The sequence below is a fragment of the Colletotrichum fioriniae genome (assembly GCF_027942845.1).
Source record: "Colletotrichum fioriniae strain IMI 355084 chromosome Unknown scaffold_10, whole genome shotgun sequence".
In the NCBI taxonomy this organism is placed as follows: Eukaryota; Fungi; Ascomycota; class Sordariomycetes; order Glomerellales; family Glomerellaceae; genus Colletotrichum; species Colletotrichum fioriniae.
The window spans coordinates 2,259,616-2,279,982 of record NW_027076846.1 but is presented as its reverse complement, the minus strand read 5'-3'; the positions used below and the strand labels follow the sequence as shown (position 1 = coordinate 2,279,982).

At 53.9% G+C, this 20,367-nt stretch overlaps 5 protein-coding genes across 5 annotated transcripts; 4 read left to right on the top strand and 1 right to left on the bottom strand.

Moving 5' to 3' along the window:
- Positions 1 to 3,566: 3,566 nt before the first annotated feature.
- N0V96_008634 (uncharacterized protein) lies at positions 3,567 to 6,235 on the top strand (the record flags this gene model as incomplete). The annotated part of the gene is made up of 3 exons (XM_053197920.1): positions 3,567 to 3,720; positions 3,934 to 6,040; positions 6,097 to 6,235. 3 exons carry the CDS (start codon positions 3,567 to 3,569, stop codon positions 6,233 to 6,235), a joined length of 2,400 nt encoding a protein of 799 aa, XP_053044708.1.
- A 3,426-nt stretch (positions 6,236 to 9,661) lies between these two features.
- On the top strand, positions 9,662 to 10,464 carry N0V96_008633 (uncharacterized protein; the record flags this gene model as incomplete). Its single annotated transcript, XM_065758408.1, has 2 exons — positions 9,662 to 9,668; positions 9,797 to 10,464. The coding sequence occupies 2 exons, from the start codon at positions 9,662 to 9,664 to the stop codon at positions 10,462 to 10,464; spliced, it is 675 nt and encodes a 224-aa protein (XP_065613163.1).
- A 1,735-nt stretch (positions 10,465 to 12,199) lies between these two features.
- N0V96_008632 (uncharacterized protein) lies at positions 12,200 to 13,462 on the top strand (the record flags this gene model as incomplete). Its single annotated transcript, XM_053197918.1, has 1 exon — positions 12,200 to 13,462. One exon carries the CDS (start codon positions 12,200 to 12,202, stop codon positions 13,460 to 13,462), a length of 1,263 nt encoding a protein of 420 aa, XP_053044706.1.
- A 3,227-nt stretch (positions 13,463 to 16,689) lies between these two features.
- Positions 16,690 to 18,021, top strand: N0V96_008631 (uncharacterized protein; the record flags this gene model as incomplete). Its single annotated transcript, XM_065758407.1, has 2 exons — positions 16,690 to 16,696; positions 16,748 to 18,021. 2 exons carry the CDS (start codon positions 16,690 to 16,692, stop codon positions 18,019 to 18,021), a joined length of 1,281 nt encoding a protein of 426 aa, XP_065613162.1.
- Positions 18,022 to 18,208: 187 nt separating this feature from the next.
- On the bottom strand, positions 18,209 to 19,918 carry cyp8 (cyclophilin peptidyl-prolyl cis-trans isomerase Cyp8; the record flags this gene model as incomplete). The annotated part of the gene is made up of 1 exon (XM_053197916.1): positions 18,209 to 19,918. The coding sequence occupies one exon, from the start codon at positions 19,916 to 19,918 to the stop codon at positions 18,209 to 18,211; it is 1,710 nt and encodes a 569-aa protein (XP_053044704.1).
- Positions 19,919 to 20,367: the final 449 nt, after the last annotated feature.

Below are 20,367 nucleotides of genomic sequence, written 5' to 3'. Positions count from 1 at the left end.
GAATGCCTGGACGAAGTACTGTTGATTGCTTGATGCCTCTGTGTTTCGGGGGGCAGGCAAACCCATCGATTCCATCCTCATGGTTGCTAAGTGTACACAGACAGATCATTAGCGGCCGCGGGAGAAAGCTGGCGACGAATTTTTACTGGCAATCCCTGTATCCTCTACTTGCCATGTCGCGTCGTGTTCGCAAAGGGGCCAGGCGATGCGGATAGACAGTCATGACTGGGCCTTGCGCTGTCGAGCGGGATGGGATGGTGAGCGCCAGTATCTGTCCGTACTACGATATGAATAGAGCAGAAATATTCTCCCTCTCGAGCTCGAGTGGTTGGTATTTGCCCCTACTCGTCCGTTTGTCTCTTGACCCCTAAAATTGTCTTGGATGGTGATGGTGATGGTGATGGCGATGGCGATGGCGAGCCGCCACACGACCCAGTCAGATTCCTCGCCTCTTGTGTGTCAGACGAGATGAGGGTGCTATATGAATACAATGATGCATACCTTCATGGTTCCGAGAAATTTGATGGAAATTAGACGAAGGCAAACTAATTGCGTGGGCTCGATGAACGGATGGATCGTGGCGATGGCTCGGGGTTTTGGTAACTTTGGTACTCGGTCACGAATTATGATGCGGCGAGGTGCAATGCAATGCAATGCTATGCGATACTTTTAGACTCTCGTCGACTCGTGCTGTGATTGATATGAGACATTTGAAGGCTGAATGGAAGCTGAAGCTGGATGTTGGAGCTGAAGTTGGATGCCCTGCGTGATGCAAAGTGGCAGTGAATGAAAGTAAGGTAAGGTATCTATCTGTAAGGCCAGAAGTATCATATGCGCAAAGTTATGGCAGAGAGTGACATGGGAGGTGGGATCGTCAATGCCTGCTTACATAGCTCCGGCCCTCCCTTCCCGTTCTCTACCAGTCTATCCGTAATAGGGGAGGTAGCTGGGTAGTGTACGCAGTAAAAAAGAGTGTTTGCATTCCGCCTCTGACATAACAGCGTACCTAGCAGGTCAGGTACGGGAGTACTTGTGGAGTTAGTGTACGGATACAGGCAGAGAAGAGGTAAATATGGAGCCAGGAATGGCTAACCGACCTGAACCTTACCTCCCGTCATCTGCTGTGAAAATGAGGAAGATTGGGTACGTACCTCCTTCCCTGCTCGGAGTGCGAGTGCAGGCGGGTGGTTTTTTATTTTTGTGGACAACATGCGTGCGCGGCGTGCCTCTGTGCGAGTGTGCATTGGTGCCAACAGCATTGCAGCGGCATTGGTTCTGGTCTAAGGTATGTACCTTCCTTCAGTCAACCAACCTGAGGTTACGAATACAACGACAGCGGAAGCAACAGCAGCACGACAGGGTCAGCATGGAATGACAGTGCAGGAGGAGAAGGGAGGGAGGGAGGCAGTGGAAGAAGACGGGAAGAAAGAAAAAAGAGGAGGCGGAGACGGACGAGGACAGAGTAAGGTGCTTGGTTAATTACGAAGCCGAAGCCGATGAAAAGACAGACAGACAGACAGACGTATCCGTAAGGTGCCTCGGAGCCAATCAATGGATGGAGGACTCATCACCTCGACAGCAGCTTGCCGTCCCTCCTCCTTCTCATCTTTCCGCCCCTCACTTTCAATGGTTCGCTCTTAATAACTTGTAAGTTGTCACAGGAAGAAGCAACAGCGCAGCACAGCAATGGACGCAAGCACCGCCGCCGAGGCCCCCTCCTCCTCCTCCTCTCCCGAGTCTGCCCCCCTTCTATTCGTATCGTGGCGGGTTGCCCCTCTCCACTCCCACTCACTCGTGACCTCCAGCTGGCCGCGGACGTGGACACTGACGGCGCGGTGGTAAGGTAGTCTACTGGCGCACCTGCTTTGCGGCCTTGCCATGCTCGCTCGCCCTGCTCGTTCGGGGTTACAGGTTGGCTGGTTGCTGTGTCGCTGGCAGGCCGCTTGGTAGGTAGGTAAGGTAGTGTAGACAACAGGGGGGGGGTCTGTCGTCCACCCATCCACCCAACCCAAGGTAACTAAACTACCTTACTCCGTAGGTACCTATGTACCTTATATCATCCACTCCCACCTGCCTTAGGTACTTCAGGGCTCCCCTTCCCCTTCTCCACCACATCCTCGGCCAGCAGGCCCATGGGTGATGGTCCAGCACCTCCAGTTCGAATCCCAACTCACACATCCCTCCCTTGCTCATTCTGATGGAGCAGGCCCAGCAGGCCCAGGTCGGATCTGTTCTGCTGTTCTGGTGGCCCGGTGAACAAACAATGGAGCCCGTTCCAGTTTCCTAATCCCTCCCTTCCCGTCCTTCTCCCCTCCCCTCTCTGTGATGTGTGCATTGTGCAGCGCCCTCCCACTCCTCCCTCCCTTCCTTCATCCATCTCAACGAGTCGCAGTGGGGTCCCAATGTGCTTGGATTAAGATGAGTAAATAAAGATATAGAAAAATAAAAAATAAAAATAAAAAGGGAAAGGAAAGGAAAGGAAGAGCTGTAGCCCGATGTACCTCTGAGGTTGTTCTGTCGACCTTCCTTACCTGTGCTTGCTGCTTGCTTGCCTGAGGAACCCTACACCTGAGATACATTACCTTAGGTACATCTGATCAGCTAGCGGAGGTACCCTCCCCACCTCAACTTTCCCACCTTAGCTATCAAAGTACCTTTCCTCAGGTATTTACCCACCTGGCAGAGAACCACGATAGAAGACATCCGGCAGTACGTACCGCGCGACTTGCTGCTGCCCGCCTCTTTCCCGCCTGTTCCCACTGAGGTGAGGCGGGAGAGGACACCTAAGAGACGGGGAAAAGGTACTTCGTTCAATGTACCTTTCCTCTTCCATTTTCCAGCTTCGGCCCATCGTTGTCCTCCCGGTCTCTTCCCCCCCCTCTCTCTCTCTCTCTCTCGCGCGCTCCCTGCTCTGCTCTCTGCGCCCTCTCTGGCCCCCCTCCCTCTCTTTCGTGCTCTCTTGCGCTCCCTCCCCCCCTCCTCCTATCCAATGTGTCCACCCCCTCCAATACACCAAGTCCCTCCCACTGTCGCAGTCCAGTGTCCCCACCGTTCTCACCAGAGACGCCTCTTTTCCTCTTCTTCTCCCCTCCTACTTTTTCTTCGATTCCCCCTCTTCCGTTTTTCTCTCCCACTCTCGTGATCATCATTCATCTTCAACACGCAACCCAACGCGCGCACTCTTCGCCTTTCCCGGCCCATCATCACCACTCAAGCGCGCCTGTCGCCTCTAGACACGCCGCTTCAACACTGGCTACTCGCCAGCTTTTTCCCTTCAACCACACATACGTCCTTCCTATGACCAGAATATCGAACCAAATGACCAGCAACATCTTCCAGTCTAATCAAGACACACTTTAAACTCCACGGGAGCGCGCCGAGCGAGGAGGAAACCCTAGGAGCCGGGCGATTTCAACCATCGTTTTCAACAACAAGAGAGCCGTCGTGCACATCGTCCAAGCCGTCATATTTGGTCGTCGCCATCGCCGTAGCCGTCGCCGTCGCAGCAGCTGGCCCAGCCACCCGACAAATCTTCAAACAACGCGACCACCACCCGAGCCCTCAATATGCCTGGCGCAAGCGTCGCAGTCCTTCCGACGTCAGCATCTTCGACGCCGGCCTCACGAAAAGCCTCACTCGCACCCGAACGCAAGTACAAGTGCCAGTTCTGCAACAGAGCCTTCAGCAGGAGTGAGCACCGCAGCAGACATGAACGATCCCGTAAGTGCACCCATCTTCTCGGAACCCCTCTTCTCCCCTCCTCCTCCTACATCCCAAAGCTTCCGCTCGACTGGGAACCCCTCGCGACACTAAGCAACCCCTCCTTTCGACCTTGCCTCGATGCATCATGCGACAACAATTCCACGCAAAGCAACATTCACACCTAGTCGTCTTCACTTCTAGTCATTTTGCTAATTCAACTCCTTCTACTAGACACCAAAGAGCGCCCCTTCAAGTGCATGAAGTGCCGCAGCACATTTGTCAGACGCGATCTTCTCCTCCGTCACGATCGTACCGTGCACGCCAAAGATGGAGGCGTTCCTCTTCACAGCGATGGCAAGAGACGTTCAGGCCCCAAGACGAGAGCTATCGGTGGCCCAGCCAAGACGCCCATGCTTGACCAGTCCGCGATAGATCAGATTGAAGCCGCTTCTCACGATGGCACCTTCGACCTCGAGACAGCTGCCATGCTGGTTGCAGACTTTCAGCACAAGGCCGCCGCCGGCGCACGCGCAGGAGGCAGTCCATCGATGCCCTACTCGCCACACGCCATGGACTCGTCTGCCACCTACCCCTCGGGCGCCATACCTGTTCCTCAGTGGGAGAGCTTCATGTCTCAATCGTCAGAAGCAAAGGCGCACTCCATCGCATCATCGGCATCTGGCTCGTTTGAGTCCCAGCAGTCTTTCAACAGCAATAGCACCATGCAACCTCGCAACGTTCAGCTTCCTCCCATCAACGGACAGACTTGCAACGGCCTCGTCCCGGCGCTGCAGTCCATGATCAATTCACTGCCAAACTCTGAAGCTGGTACGCCTGTGCCGCAAAGCCCTTTCGTCACCGAGGCGACCTTGTCAACTGCTGGATTCCGTGCCCCTCAGGTTGCAAGCGACGATGAACGCAACCAGATTCTCGACAACATCCGCGCACAAGACACTGAGCACGCTATCCCCGATGGTTTCCGCCTCCCCAACCTGACCTCCCTGAACCGATTCTTGTCGACGTACTTTGGGCTGTTCCACCACCATCTCCCATTCCTGCATCCTGCATCCTTTGACCCGACCAAGGTGTCTCCGGCTTTGCTCCTCGCAGTGCTGAGCATCGGTGCGCTCTACGCCTTTGACCAGGACCAGGCCTACATGATGCATATTGGATCCAAGGTACTCGTCAACCAGTTCTTGCAAAACAAGGAGAACTTCAGCTCGCGCAAGTGCCCTCTGTGGACGATGCAGGGTTCGCTCCTCAACATGATCTTTGCCAGCTGGAGCGGTGACCCGAAGGGACTCGAATGGGCATGTTCCATCAAGAGTCTGCTCGCCAATATGGTTGCGGGAAACCGCTACGAGCTCAAGCTTCGTCAGGAAGCCCGCAACAGCGCTCAGCCTACCCGCAACGAGTGGATCGAGGATGAAGGTTGCCGTCGCACCTACTATGCAGTGTACATCTTCTTTGGCCTGCTCACCTTGACGTACAATCACACACCAGCAATCAGCTTCAATGAGTTTGAGGATTTGCAGCTCCCTTCTACCGAGGGACTCTGGAACCTCAAGGTCACGGATGAGGCTTCTTGGCATGAGCATTTGAAGGCGTCGCCTGTGGTCACTTTCATGGAGGCGCACGACAACCTGTTCCAGGGAGAGACACTCAGGTACAGCGCGTTCGCGTCGCGGGTAATGATCAACGCCCTGTTCCTTGAAGTGTGGTACCACAAGCGCAGTCCCGAGGCACTTCAGGATGTTGTGACCGAGTACAAGCTCAGACTCGCGCTGGAGACGTGGGAGAAGTCCTGCGAGCTCTGCGAGCCTGAGAATGTCTCAGTCCCTCTGAGTGCTCCTCACAAGGGACACCCTCTCATCTTCAATGCTAAGGCTTTGTACCGGAACGCTAGGACTCGTTTGGAAGTCGATCTGAAATCAGTGCAAGAAGCGCTGCGCTACCACGATTCCTATGAGGTCGCGGCTGCCATGTCAGCCGCGCGGGATCGCGTGAAGCGCTCCAGTGAGATGATCAAGGTCATCCAGGAATGCTACAACTGTATCGAGATTGCCGTGGTCCAGGGCGTGCGCTGGGTTGCACGAACTTCGCCGACCAACTGGAGCGTCGAGCACGCCTTGTGTGGTCTTGACCTTATGATCGTCCTCTCACTTTGGCTCTACCGTCTGGAACATGACGAGGAGCCAGCTACAGAGGAGGAACTGGCCATGTACAACAAGGTTCGACAGCTTTTCGACAAGGACCTCGACGAGGCCTATGCTTCCCAGCTTAGCTCTGTTGTTGCTCGTCTGTGGGGCAGCATGTTGGACGAGGTCGTGGTCTGGGGGTAAGTGATTGGTAACTATCCTTGAACAAAAGACTAGACAGCTAACAAGACTTTAGAATCACCCGACTTATGGGAGAATCCTTCCGCCTGCACGCACAAGCACTCGTCGGCTACCAGGTCGAAATGGAAGCTTCCTCGAGCGTATCTACCCCTTCGATGATATCGCAAGGGGCTGATGAGGATAGCGTGTACTAGTTGCAAGATGATTGAACGATTTCCTATGTCTTTCTTTTCCTGAATGCTTTTTCCTTGCGCTTTTTCTCCTTGGCATATACCTCTTCGTCTGATGGGTTTCGGCGTAACGGATCTGGAGTGGTTGATCGAACACTCCCTCTCGGTCTGAGGCTTTTCCCCTTGACTTTGCAGGGGACAGGCGTCACAGAAGAGAGGCTTTTGAATTTTTGGGATGATTACTACGCGTATACCGGCCTGCTCAGCTGGTCTTTTAGTATCTTGTTTCCTTGGCTTGATTTTTCCTTTTGAGCGTCCCAGCATTGGACATGGTCACGGCAACAACGGGGCAGGTAAACGGTGAAGGGTGGGGGGCATTGGGTTCGGCACGGATTCCTGGGTAAAGCAACCCTAGGATATTGGGATAATTCGGGCCCTGCTCACGCATCCCAGAGACTGCCTCAGGGCACTGTTGGCTGGTCCAGGGTGGGCTTGGTGATGACTGTTGCGCGTTTGTTCTATTAGCTCATACTAATGTTTTGTGCTGCTGATATCCATTTCATCTTTCTCTTCTCCTTCGTCCTTTCTTCTCTGCTGATATTGCGTCTGCTTGTTGATCTCTACTCTGTTCTCTCTCCTGCTTTTGTTATGCGCTGTTTCCTACCATTGCTATCTTTTCGCTTCGCTTTGCTCAGATACCTTGTTCGATATACAGATTGCAGTATTTGCTTATCCTGGAATTTACGTCTACTCTGATTCGGTCGTCTGCTGTGTAAATTTGTCTTGGCATAAGCGGATTGTATGGGAGACAGATGCTCACAATAGCTGGCTTGGTTATGTACTCTTCAGATAAGAGAACCATCAAGCCTGGCTTAATCAGAGACGGGGGTGGAGAAGAAGGTGTGGAGCTGGTTCCTGAGCACAAGTGTATAAATAGTTTCCTGTCCGTTAAGCATATTTAAGAATATCACTTCTCATTGGCATTACATGATCAAATTCCTAACCACTCGAGTGTGGCAAGGTGAGGCGGCTCTGAGGTGTTTTATGTGTATACGCTTTGCTTGATGACAACATTCCGTCATACATTCCACCATACATGCTCGAGGGCTTCCCCCCCTCACCAGAAAGTCGAGGTACCTTTGGCGACAAAGAAATCGACTTTTTGACGTTGGGCGTGAGCCACAACAAAGAACCTTGGAAAGGATGGAGTAGGTCGAGCGGAGCCGGGCCGGGGCTGGAAGCTAATGGGCAGTCCCCACAAGACCAGCGGGCGTATCATGAGAAGTCAGCGCAGCCATTAGTTTCGTCCTAAGATACTGAAGGGAATTGTAAGGTCGCTTGGTAAGATGGCCCTCATGACAGCATATCGTGACAAAAGTTGCTGATGGACTTCTAGCCGCTGCTTGGAAGACGATATCAAGACGACATCGCGTTTGAATCCTCATCTTCTTGCATTCCTATGGGACACGAAGCTTCTTTCCTACTGCATTCTGTGTTCAGAACTTGTCGTCAACCGAGTCCCAACTATAATCACTCGGCCCCCGCGGCAAGTGGCCATTTCCTGTGCAAAGGCCATCATGCAAAGGTCCGGTAGTGTCGATTGGATCGGATCAAGACGAGATGTAACTTGGTATAGCTGAAGTGGTGGCAAAACAACTGCCTCATGAACTCCACGATATGCTGAGCGTCCAACAGCTGAACTGTAACCCCAGAAAGCACATGATAGAAGGCATACCCTTGAATTTGACAGAGTCTCTTTTTGGGGGGGAGTCGAAGGGCCAGCGGAGCTGCTTTCATTGTCTTCTGCTCTCTGAGACAACCGGTAGTCCATCGGCGGGGTTTCTAACCTAGTGGCTTTGGCCTCTCACTCACCCCGCCCACGCCTAGACTCTGCGTGTAAAGAAAGAGAAAGAGAGAGAGAGAGAGGAAGGGACGGCAATGAGAAAAGTTTCTTTGGTCTTGTCTTCAAGCCCGGCCTAGGGCTCCAGTACTGCTACGATACTCTATGATCCATCCAATCCCAAGGTAGGGTGCGGTGTTGCGCGGGTTCCTGCAGGGCACACGATGCGACGTCAAGGCGACACGACGTAACACTACTTGTGGCTGGCTGCCGCCGGAGCGAAAATTCCAACACAAGCCAACCCGAAGAGAACTGGACGGGAAACAGTCGACACACACACACTTTTTTGAAGTTTCTCTGCCCCGTTCTTACCAACGATTCCCCTTCTTTGTTCCATGCGGTCCTATTCTTACCCGCGTTGCGTTTCAAAGCCGCTTCTGGCATCGCGGTGATGGCGGACGGGAAGCTTGAGACACCAGCCGTCAGTCAGAGCCACATGGTTGATCTTTGATGGGACTCTTGTTTCCCTCCAAGTTGAGCAACGGTTGACAACGATGCCGTTATGTTCAAACGTTGTGTCGAACGTCGAGGGCGGTTCCTTTGTCTGCCTTTGACTTTTTGCCAGCCCCTCCCCTGGTGCTCCTGACTTCGAGTCCGTCCGTTGAACCAGGCCATCTAGGGAGGGCTTCGGGTGTCTGTGATGGGTGCCTACATGGGGAAAGTCGCGGGGAGCGTTGTATTTTCGGCTCCCGTAGATGAAGCACCCCGTTCAGCCAGAGGCACTGGCACGATGGTCTGGTTGCACTGCATGGTTCTGCGCTCTGTGGAGCTACTACATAGTCTACCGATGATCCTGCCCATCCTTCGGTTTTTGTATCTGCCTGCTCATCCGTTTGTTGTTGGTGTTGTTGTGTTCCATCTTGCGCCGTTGCTCCGTCTCTGTTCTTCCACTCGCCCTCCTCCTCACTCGCCCCCATCTTCGTCTGAGCGTCATCCTTTGCTTCACTTGCATCCTGTCATCCCTTAGCCTCTCTACATGTCTTGACTGTGTCAAAGGCGTGCTTGGACTGGCTCTACTTCTCTGTCAAAAACTTTGGATACTTGTACTACTCTGGTAGTAGTAGAACTATTCGCAAACTCACGTCACTTACACGGTCCCGTAAAGACCAAAAACAATCTTTGCCCACACACACTTTCGTCCATCTACATATATTGTCACAAAATCACCATGAGAAATCCTACAACAGCATGCCTGCTTGTGGCCAGCTTGCTCCCGACCCTCGCACGCGCAGCCTGCGAATGCGGCTATGCCACCAACATCACCGGCACCATGGAGGTCTTCACCGACCTCATCGAGACAGACTTTACCAAAGTCAAGAACATTACAAAAAACACGGACTGGGCGCGTCAAGAGTTCAACAAGACAAACACAAACGCCCGCGGACCCCTGGGAGAAAAGTTCATGACCGAAAACGTCGCCTCTGTCCACGAAGGGTCGAGCTCGTTCGGGCTCAGCTCGACAAAGCCTGACGCCGGACTGCAGCTTCTTGTCGAGAGCGCCACGACGAACGGCCTGGTGCCGGGCGCGGAGATCGACTCGGCGCGTCAGGATGTGCAGTATGGTTCTTTCAGGGCGATGATGAAGATCCCGGATGTTGCTGGGACGTGTGCTGCCTTCTTCTGGGTACGTTGCCGTATACCACATGCGTCCATTTACATGTTGTATCAAGTTCACTAACATCAAGAACAGTACCACAATGACACTCAAGAGATCGACATGGAGTTCCTCACAAGAGAATTCAACTCGTCAAACAATACCTACCCCGTCAACATCGTCCTCCAGTCCCGCGCCTCGCTCGAAAAGGGCTACAACGCCGCCGGCACGGGCAACTTCTTTAAAGTCAACCTCGGCTTCGACCCAACCGCGGCCTTCCACGAGTACCGTATCGATTACCTCCCCAACGCCGTCACATTCTACGCCGACGGGAAAGTCCTGGGCTCTATGAACGGCAGTGCCGTGCCCACGGAAGGGGGCCACCTGATCCTCCAGCACTGGAGCAACGGGAACCCGCTCTGGTCGGGGGGACCGCCCAAGCAGGACGCCATCTTGACGGTGGCGTCGGTCAGGGCCTATTTCAACTCGTCTCTCGACGCGCGCAAGGCCGACCATAAGGGCCGGTGCGCGGATCCGACGGCGCCGGACGCCGTATGTATCATCCCGGACGCGCCCGACTTCTTCTTCACGAAACAGACCAACATGGCCAACAACCAGACTGTTTCTGGAACACCAGGCTCTGGTGGAGAGGGTGATGGTGGCGGTGATGGTGGTGTTGCTGCCGCCGCTGGGACGTTAGAGGCGCCGTCGTGGTCTCTGGTCGTTGGATTGGTTCTTTTGGGAATATGGTTCATCTGATCTTTCTCCTTTCGTCTTCTTCTTTCGTCCCGGCAGGTTGGGTCTGCTCGGTCTTCATTTTTTCGGACAATGGGGAGCTTATGCTTTCTCATTTTCTCTCTTACCGGCATAGCTTAAGGCGTCTCTGGGTGTTGTGTTTTGACCTGAGAAGGAGGGCAGGCCGTCAGACGATCATGCGCTTCGTTCATCAGATGATGTTACTTCTTTACCACTTACGATGACCACGAATGATATCCACTACACGTTCTTACATAACTACGTTTTGCCATTCGATGACTTGACCATCACGCTGTGATATGCCAAGGGGCTTGGTTTCCCAAGTGAAAAAACCGTTCTCATGATGAGGCGGGCGCCAAATGTGGCAGGATCTTTGACCATAAAGGAGCTGATAGATCGGATGACCAAACAGTTCGTTGCAGAGAGGAAATTTATCTCAGACTCCCACCAACGACGTTTGAGACGTCAGCTAATATTGCAACACTTCCCAGACCACCAAGGGCCCGAAAAGGCGGATCATTGCCGTTCCGCACTAAGCAGTAAGCAATAGGTTCAACACATCTAGTCGAGGAGCCCGTCATCTGACCCGACTTTTGACAGCCAGACGGTTTAACCAACCGGCAGTCAAGAATGTCTCGCGATTCCCCAGGAAAACGCGTCTCCAAAAACTGTTCCTTGGAGGGGGATCAGCCGCCCGCACATGCATGCCCTTTAGTCCCCCTCCATACCCCAAAAAAGAAGGCACATGAACGAGGAGCGATCGACGACTAACTGGCCTCTCACCGTCCGTCTCGGAGGCTCCCGCAGCTGTTCGGTAGCGTCGCCGGGAGTTGGGGCGCAACCTCCAGGATTACTCTGTCGAGTGAAGTTGAAGTCTCTTCATCCATCCCGGGGGGCGGGTGATCGTTCCTACACCCCACAAGGGTTTCGAGAAAAGAAGCCCGGGCCGAGACATCATTACCCCAGATTCTGTGGTTCTGACCGCAGGATCGTGCAGATATTGGTAAGTTACTCGGGTTTGAGTGCCGTGAGTGCTTTACGGATGGATGAATATCTGGACAACTACCGATACCTCTTTGGAACGAGCAATACTTGGTTGCATGCGCCCTTGACCCTCCTCTCACTTACACGAGAGTGGCGTGAAAAAGAACTGCGCTGCTTTCTTACACTCCACCACTTCTCGAAAACTAAGGCACAACACCTCACCCAAGACCACGAGGAGGAGCCTTATGGGGAGCCCACCGTCTGCCGACCAAAGCGTGGAGCCCGTCTCGTCACCAAATAAAAACCGGGCAAGACAACACGTCCATTGCTAGTGGGGTCAAGAGGCGAACTAGTCCCGCATATCCATGTCGACGATTCCGTCATATCCAGCCCGTGCCAGCAAAGGGAGGGAGAGTCCAACACATCACACTTGCGCGTCGCGTATCCGTACTGGGCTGTTTATAATCAGTTCGAGCCACCCGATAGTCACCTGTAGATCCTGTTGGAGGGCAGGGGGCCCCAAAAGAAAACTTGCACATGGCCACCCTGGCCAAAGAGGTATTAGTCGCGCTTGTCGACGTTCCAAGGTACGGGCCCATCAAGCTTGGAACCGGAGGGGACGCCGTCTTGGATAATAAAAAGGCTTGAGCCGTCATCCATTTTTTGGGAAAATAGCTTGAAAGCCCTTGGCCCACCAGAGAAGAGACATAGAACAGAAAACACAGCAATATATCAACGCGTAACAGAAGAAGCCATGACGAGATCAACCCTCGACATCGTTCTCAAGAACAACACGGGCTCCTCCAACGCCTACGCCTACGTAACCGGCCTCGACCTCAACCGCAACAACGCCGTCTTCCTCCTCCAGGCCGACGGCGTCACCGGCTACTACCCGAGCTCGCCCTCGAACATCCTCCAGGACGTCGGCGCTGATACCGCGATCCCGCTCGGCGCACCGGGATCGACAAAGAAGCTGACCATCCCTCAGATTGCCGGCGGCCGTATATGGTTCTCTCGGGACGGCCCGCTTAAGTTCTTCCTGAACCCGGGCCCGGCCGTGGTGGAGCCCTCGGCGACCAACCCGGCGGACCCTAATTACAATCTCAACTGGGGCTTCTGCGAGTTCACCTTCAACAGCTTTCAGGTCTACGTCAATATCTCGTACGTCGACTTTGTCAGCATCCCCGTGTCCCTGACGCTCGAGAACGATGCCGGTACCGTCACCAACGTGCCAGGGTTCCCGAGCAATGCCCTCGACACCATCTGCGACAAGCTCAAGGCGCAAGATGCCGCCGACGGCGCGGGCTGGAGTAACCTCGTCGTGCGTACGGCCGATGGATCTGCCAACCTGCGCGCCCTGAGCCCCAACTCGGGTATCGTCATGAACCAAAACCTCTTCAACGGGTACTACCAGCCCTACGTGGATGCCGTGTGGGACAAGTACCGCTCCGCCGACCTCACCGTCAACACGCAGGCCGAATGGGGCGACGTCAAGGGCCGCGTGGGCTCCGATAACCTCCTGACGTTCGGCTCCGTCGGCTCCTTTGCCCAGCCCGCTGCCCGCGACATCTTCAGCTGTAGCACGGGGCCGTTTGGCGGGTACCCCAATAACCAGGCCGAGATGGGGGCCATCGGGGCCCGCATCGCGGCGGCGTTTAATCGGTCGACACTGCTCATCAACGATCGGCAGCCTGAGGGGGAGAGCGTGGCCAACTATTACAAGGACGTCCGGACGAACCACTACTCGCGCATCTGCCACGAGGTCAGTCCCGACGGCCGCGGCTACGCGTTTCCCTACGACGACGTCAGCTCGTCAAACGGCACCGACCAGTCCGGCTCGCTTTTCGACTCCAACCCGAAGCTTCTCACCGTTGGAATCGGCGGCAGCGATGGTACAACTGCTGCGGCGGCTGGGGCCCCGACCGAGGTTGCAACAAAAGAGGCTGTAATTGCGCCTGCAACAACGTCCCAAAAGCAACCGCAAAAGGAAGAAGCGCAGTCGCAAAAGGAACTGTAAGTGGTTGGCATCCGCATCTCGATGCGAGACCCCCCCGAGCATTTGGAATTTTGTCTAATATTCCCCCTCATAGCCGCCGGAGCAATACCAAGAGCAAGAGGCAGAGACTGTGGGCCCGTGTGAAAGCCTTGGTGTAATAGGTCGGTCAATCGATTTTGGATTGCATTTTGGCGTGGATATTCGTAGATACCAGACAGTTGTGCGCATATGCAACCATCACATGTCACATATCATCATTCCTTTTCAATCAAATAACGAGCTTGAAGTCCCAATTAGAACTGGTTGTTGTGTTGTTTGTATCGCCGGCGGCAATGCTCCGTATGTCTCTGGCCATGGCAGACGTTCAGGCTCCAACCAAGGCTCGAGGGAGGAACACCAATCCTGGCGGCGTCATCGCTGTTGAAACTTGAATGAATAGTCTGTCTGTGTCTTAGACAACATCAAGGGCCCGTTGCTTTTTTCTGCAGTGGTAGACCAATGCAGCGGGAGGAAACGCAGCTTTTCGTCGACTCGGACCCGGTCACTGGTGACGAGGCCTCCAAGAATGCCCAATCAACTGTTCAATTTGCATCCGTATGTCTCTTCTGCAGTGATACCTCTGACAGCAGAAATGGTTCGAGGAGTTGGACAGGGCATGATTTCGATTCAGCCCTTTTCCTCTGGAGCTGCGACAGGGAAGCGAACCCGACAGATTGCCAGATCACAGCGTGCCGCCCCAGAAAGCGACCAGTCACCTTTCGGCGGTCACCGCAGAAATGCAGAGTACCGGAGGGAATTTGAAGGAAGCGAGGCGTGGGCCTTGGTATGCAGGTTTAGGCCGCTGCTTCTCGGTCTCTCTGTTTCTCGTGGAGCCCACCGGGATTGAACGAAGAACGGGATTGGGAGAGACCGTTAGAAATCAGCATGCAGCCGGCGGCAGTAGGCTGTATTCGTACTAATTTCGTAGAAAAAGGGCTGGGCATTTGGCTGGGAAAACGGAGCTAAAACAATATCAACCCTGGCCTCAGCTCCGCTGGAAGCCCTACTCGATGCATGCCGCACGCGAGCTGCAGCCATTCCCGTCGGTGACATGGGCGACATACGGATACTCGTACGAAGATTCGTACGTATGCTCTCTCCCTCTCTCTCTCTCTCTCTCTCTCTCTCTCTCTCTCTCTCTCTAAAGGTATTCCACGAGTTCAAGTCTCGACCGGCGATGGTGACGACGACAACGAGTCACATAGACTACAAATACGACATAGGATAATGCCAGAACAAAAGGGGTACATGCAGACCGACGATCGATCGGGGACGGCCGTTGGATTGTTCCCGAGAGATATTCGAGAAAGACGGAAAGGCGGCAACAGGGCCCCGGACCGCAGACATGTGGTTTGTAATTTGCTGCTCGACCGTTGGAACCGGTGACAAAAAGTCTGAAAAAGGTCAATAAAAATGCAATATGGATCAAACCTCGGCACCTCACAGGGCTCCAGAAGACCCCAGGAGGCCCCAGTTCGGCGCTCACGAACTGTCCGTCACTGCAGTAGCTCCTCCGAGGGGTTCCAGTCCCGCGAAGCCCCCGGTCGGTCGTTTGTTCCGAAAGGGCCTAGACGCGGCCAAAAGACGATGGGCAATAGTGCAACCTGCGGAAAGTGAGGGTGCTGCTGCTGCTGCAAACCAAAAGATGACAGCTGCTGGTGCGGCGTGTCGGTGCCGCGGAGAGGAGGCGAATAAGGCGATAACGCACACACATCCCGCTCTCAGGTCGTCTCCCCATCCCTACAGGAGAGGAAAGGGAGGAGGAGGCCAGGCTCAGGCTCAGGCTCACTCTCACTCTCAGTCTCCAATCTCACTCACTTTCCTCAACCCTCTCTGGCTCCTCACTCCCCCACATCTCCTCTCCTCACTCATTCTTCAGTCGTCCAGAACCTTTCGCGGCTCGCCGTACGGATACCTACCCTCACAGGCTCAAACACAACGAGGCGTGCGCGTGTGTGCCACTTACACGTTCAACGTCCAATTGCAGACTGCAGCCGTTGTCCCTCCTGATCGACCACATCAAGGAAACCTGGCACCCCTCCTCGCCGCCGCAGTCCGTCATCTCGCATTCTCGACCCCCAAAGGACCCGGGAGGATTCTCCCGTTGAGAGGATGTGACCATCTTGTTTTTTTTTTTTTCCCTCTCTCTTCCATCGGGCTGCCCGCGGTTTGCTCCCCAAATTAAATCTTCTGCCCAGTCGTCTTGGCCTCGCACCTCCCCGCTTCGATCGCCATTGCATAACGGAGTAGATCCAGTGTCATGATCTGATCTGATCATGGCACCCACATGAAGCGATCCATCTCATTACTCAGCTCTTAACCTAACACTGGTCTCTTCTCAACTTCGCATCGTGGCTTTTTTCTGTTGGACCTTTTCCTCTGGTCCTCTTGGCTGCTCTGGGTGAGATACCCGTGTCTCCAGCATGGTCTACTGTGGTAAGCCGTCCAAGGGCTGTTCCAACTGTCGTGAGCGCAAGATCAGGGTAAGTTCCCTATCCTTACTGTAAATATTCCGCGACTCGTGCAGCCAGGTTTGCCCTCGTTGTTGATTACCAAAAGTCTCTTGTATGGCGGCGAGTAGGCAACGTCTTCTCGCCGTACGGCGGGAGAGTCCCCTGACTTTAGGCTAATGGCGACGCCAATAGTGTGATCAAAAGGAGCCCGGCTGCGGCCAGTGTGAGAAGCGACAGCAACAATGTCCTGGCTACCGAAACCTCGTCGACCTCATGTTCCGAGATGAGAGTTCACACGTCATCAAAAAAGCTGCCAAAACGAAGGCAAGGGGTCGCTTAAAGAATGCACAGGCCTCGAGTGCCGGATCGTCCTCCGAAAATGTAATAGCAAGCACCGACCACGACAGCTCCGACCCGAGTCCTGGAACGGCCGTGAGACCCGGTGGTCGGCGCCAATATCCACCTCGTCCCATGGATCCCACGATGCAGAATATGACTATTAGGCATCGGCCACGGCAGATCCAATGGTCCTCCTCCTCCTCCGATAGCGATGATGATGAAGACGGGCACTGGTCAACGGCACCACGCGCAAGGCCTTTGTACTCTTTGTCGCCCTCATACCAGGAACGTGGCACGGCCTTCTTCTTTTCTCGCTATGTCTCCATGGACGAGAATGCCTGCCATCAGAATTATGACTTCATCTTTGATGTCTGGCGTCCCGCCAGCATGCTGCCCAGTCGACAAGCGGACGGCGTGATGGCGAGTATTGCCGCTGTCGGCTTGGCAGGCCTTTCACACCTGACAATGTGTGCAGAAATGATGGACTGGTCGCGTCGGAGCTATGGCGCCGCTCTCAAAATGACAAATGATGCTTTAAGGGATCCAGTTGAGGCTGTCAAGGACACCACCATGTTGTCCATTCTCGTGTTGGGAACCTACGAAATGTTAAGCGGTCGTACCAACCAGACAGTGAGAGCATGGCAAAACCATCTCAACGGTGCCTCTGCTCTGGCCAAGATGCGAGGCCTCGGCCAGTTCAGAACCAGAGCAGGAGCACGAATGTTCATGATGCTGACGCAGATCGTCCTCATCAACTGTATGCAGAGAGACATGCCCATGCCGCAGTCTCTCATCGACCTCCGGAACCAGCTGGGTATGCTTTCGGGCGGAACTGACCCGGGCTGGCGATTATCTGGTCCCATATACAAGGTTATGCAGTTGCGGTACGACATCAACAGCGGGAAACTTAACCAGACGGCCGATATCATCAACCAGCTGTCCAACGTCGATCAAGACTTTGCGGATGTTATTGCCGATTTGCCTGAAACGTGGAGATACAGATCCGTGAGGCTTGCGACAGCACACCCAGCCGTTTTTGATGGTCACCGCTGTGATGTATACGCCACGCTAGGGCTGGCCGCGACTTGGAACGGCGTCCGATCGATAAGGATGATGGTACACGAGACCATCCTCGGAGAGCTTTTCAAATGCTTTCAGGGTCAACACATTATGCTCTGGCCGTACGAAGCAAGATTGCAGCTGGCAAAATCTGTCGAATTGTTGGAGAAACTTTGTGAAACTGTGTTGGCAAGCATTCCTCAACATTTTGGTGTTGTCAACTTCAGAGACGCCATATTTGGAGGCGGCGGCGGCTCAGCGTCAGCCATTGTACCAGTAACGAAGTCTCCGTCTCGAATTGTGCGGTCCCCTTCAATTTCCGCATCGTCGTCTTCGCCGTTGTCCGTGGCTGAAACGCCGCCCAGCCCGAGATCTTTCAATGGACCAACTCTGCAAGATCCAACCTACGCAAAGGGCCGCAGCAACGATGCCGAGCGGTTTATGACCCTTGCTTCCGCAAGCAATACGATTGTGTGGCCGTTGTATTTGGTTGGCGTTTCATCATGTTGTACGCAAGAAGTCAAAGACTTTGTCGTCGACCGGTTGAGAGCAATACTCGAAGAGTCGGGGTTGATGCAAGCTCATGGAGTGGCACTCATGGTTCGGGACAAGGAGGTGTATATTCCGTGGTCTGATGTATCCTGGAATCGGATGCCACAGACACATATATCGTCCGACTTGATCGTATAGAGTTGGAGAGCTTAGTGAGGCGTGGCTGAATCGCTTGCTGCCTTTGTATCAATAGACATATACATAGATGGTGCGCAGATAATCCTAGTAGCTTTGGATGCGCAGTCAGATGGTCAAAAGGGGTATCATGTCTTTTCTTCGTCCCGTAGCCTTTAAACTATATCGGCGTCAACTCGGCAACGATGTCTCACCAGTTATCGAAATTGCCGAATCCGCCACTTTTGAACTTCTTTTTGGCCGGCTCTTCCCAAGTATCCAGGTCGGCCGCTCCCCTATCTGTAGTAGCGGAGCCCTGCGACTTCAGGTATTTGCCCACGCCAGCACCGGCGTTCCCACTGTCCACAGTGCCGTCGGCTCGGATTCGCTTGCCCGTCCACGTTGTCTTGTCGTCCTCTGTACCTCCACTCAAGGCTATTGCCTGCCTCTTCTTTTCCAGATTCTCGATCTCGCTTTTTTCCTTGAGGAACTCTTGGAACGGATCCAGATAGACCACCACGTCTTTCATAACGATCTTGTTGAGAGGTCTGTCGGACCCATCAGTGGGAACGTCTTCCATCTTGGAGAGCACGTCGAGACCACCGACAACCTTACCAAATACAGTATGCTTGTTGTCTAGGTGCTTTGTTGGCCGATAGATGATGAAAAACTGGCTAGAGTTGGTATTCTTGCCTTTGTTTGCCATGCTAAGAACGCCGCGAGCATCATGCGTCAAAGGCCCATCGAACTCGTCTTCAAAGTTCTTCCCCCAGATGCTGGTGCCGCCCTTGCCGGTGCCCGAGGGATCGCCTCCTTGGAGCATGAAGTTTCTGATGTTTCGGTGGAAGGTGACACCCTTATAATAGCCCTTCTGGGCCAGTCTCGTAAAGTTCCATACGGCGCGAGGTGCGTATTCTGGATACAGTTCGATGTTGAGATCGCCTAAGTTCGTCTCTATGCGGACATAACCTTTGATCTTGACCCGTTTCGGCTTGAGCATATACTCTTCGTCCGTCAAGAGTGCCCGCTCGCCACTCGTCTCGGGCGTGAGGCCTGTGCTGGTAAAACTGGCGGCAGCTCTGCCGTTGGTGTAGACCGCAGCATTTGACGGGATCTTCTTCTCCGTTACCATGGATTTCCTTTGTGCTGCCGATGCCGCCTTCACAACGGCACCTGAAGAGCGGTTGACGTCGGTGCCTCCATCACGCTCCATTCTCGCTTTCTCGACAGCCTCCTTTGCCCGCAGAACCTTATCACCAATCCTGCCCAGCGCATCAATGTTGACGTTGCCATTCTTCCGCTCCTCCTCTTGCTCTTTGCTTAGGATAGCATCTTCGCCATCCTTGAGGTATTTGAACTGGCTTAAGTCTCTGCTAGCAGCATTTTGGGGGTCCTGCAAGGTAATGATATCCGCTCTTGTGAACTTTTCGTCGTCAACAAGATCCTGCCAGTTCTTCGCCTTGATATTCATTCGCTCGACGGTCTCCCAGGCGAAGACGTTTGCATATGTTCCATGTCGAATCGCAACGATGTGGGTATTGTCAGTGAAGACTTTGAAGGTGACGGGATCGATCAGATCGCCTTGGCCATCGCTTAAGCCTGCGCTCCTCGAGTCGGTTTCGGCATTTCTTGAAAAGTTGAGCTTGATCAGGTCTTTAGCGTTTAATGGCTCGCCATTGACAGGGTTTGTGTTGTGCTTGTCCAACCACGAGCTGATGATTTCGACGTCAAAGATGGTACCATCTCTAGTGCAGACTGGATTCTTGAAGGGCTGGAGGCTGGCGGCACAAAAGTTGAAGGGTAAACGGCGAAAGGAGCCTCGCGACCGCGAATTGACATTGGCGCCAGCGCTGGCAGAGTAGGCATCCGATGATGACCACTCGGAATGGGTGATATAGAGCTTGTCTGTGTTTTTACCCATTGTCGCCGTCAACGGTTATTGATCCTCAGGCGGGGTTGATTGAGGCTGACAGACTTATAATGGCGAAATTGCGATGTGGAAGAGGTGGGTGTATTGTCGTAGCCGCGCTATACAATAATGGCGGAAGTTGAATCTGAGCTGGGGAAACGCGACAGGAATCTTCACCAACGATCATGCGGGAGCGACGATTAGACAACCTGGCAGGGTGGCTCCCGTCGTCGGCCCTAGCGGGTTGGCTGCCGTGCGGCGGCACCATTTACCTTGTACGGGGCTGAGGTAACCTGTCCTCCCTACCTTACGGGTAGGTTCCCTTACCTTCAGGTACCTAAGCTACCTTCTTTAACTACCTAGTAGGGATATCTGCCTCTCAATATACATAAAGGTACCTGTGTTTCACCTAGCAGCTCTGCGTAAAATCCAGTAGCGCAGTGCTCCTGGCGTACTGACCA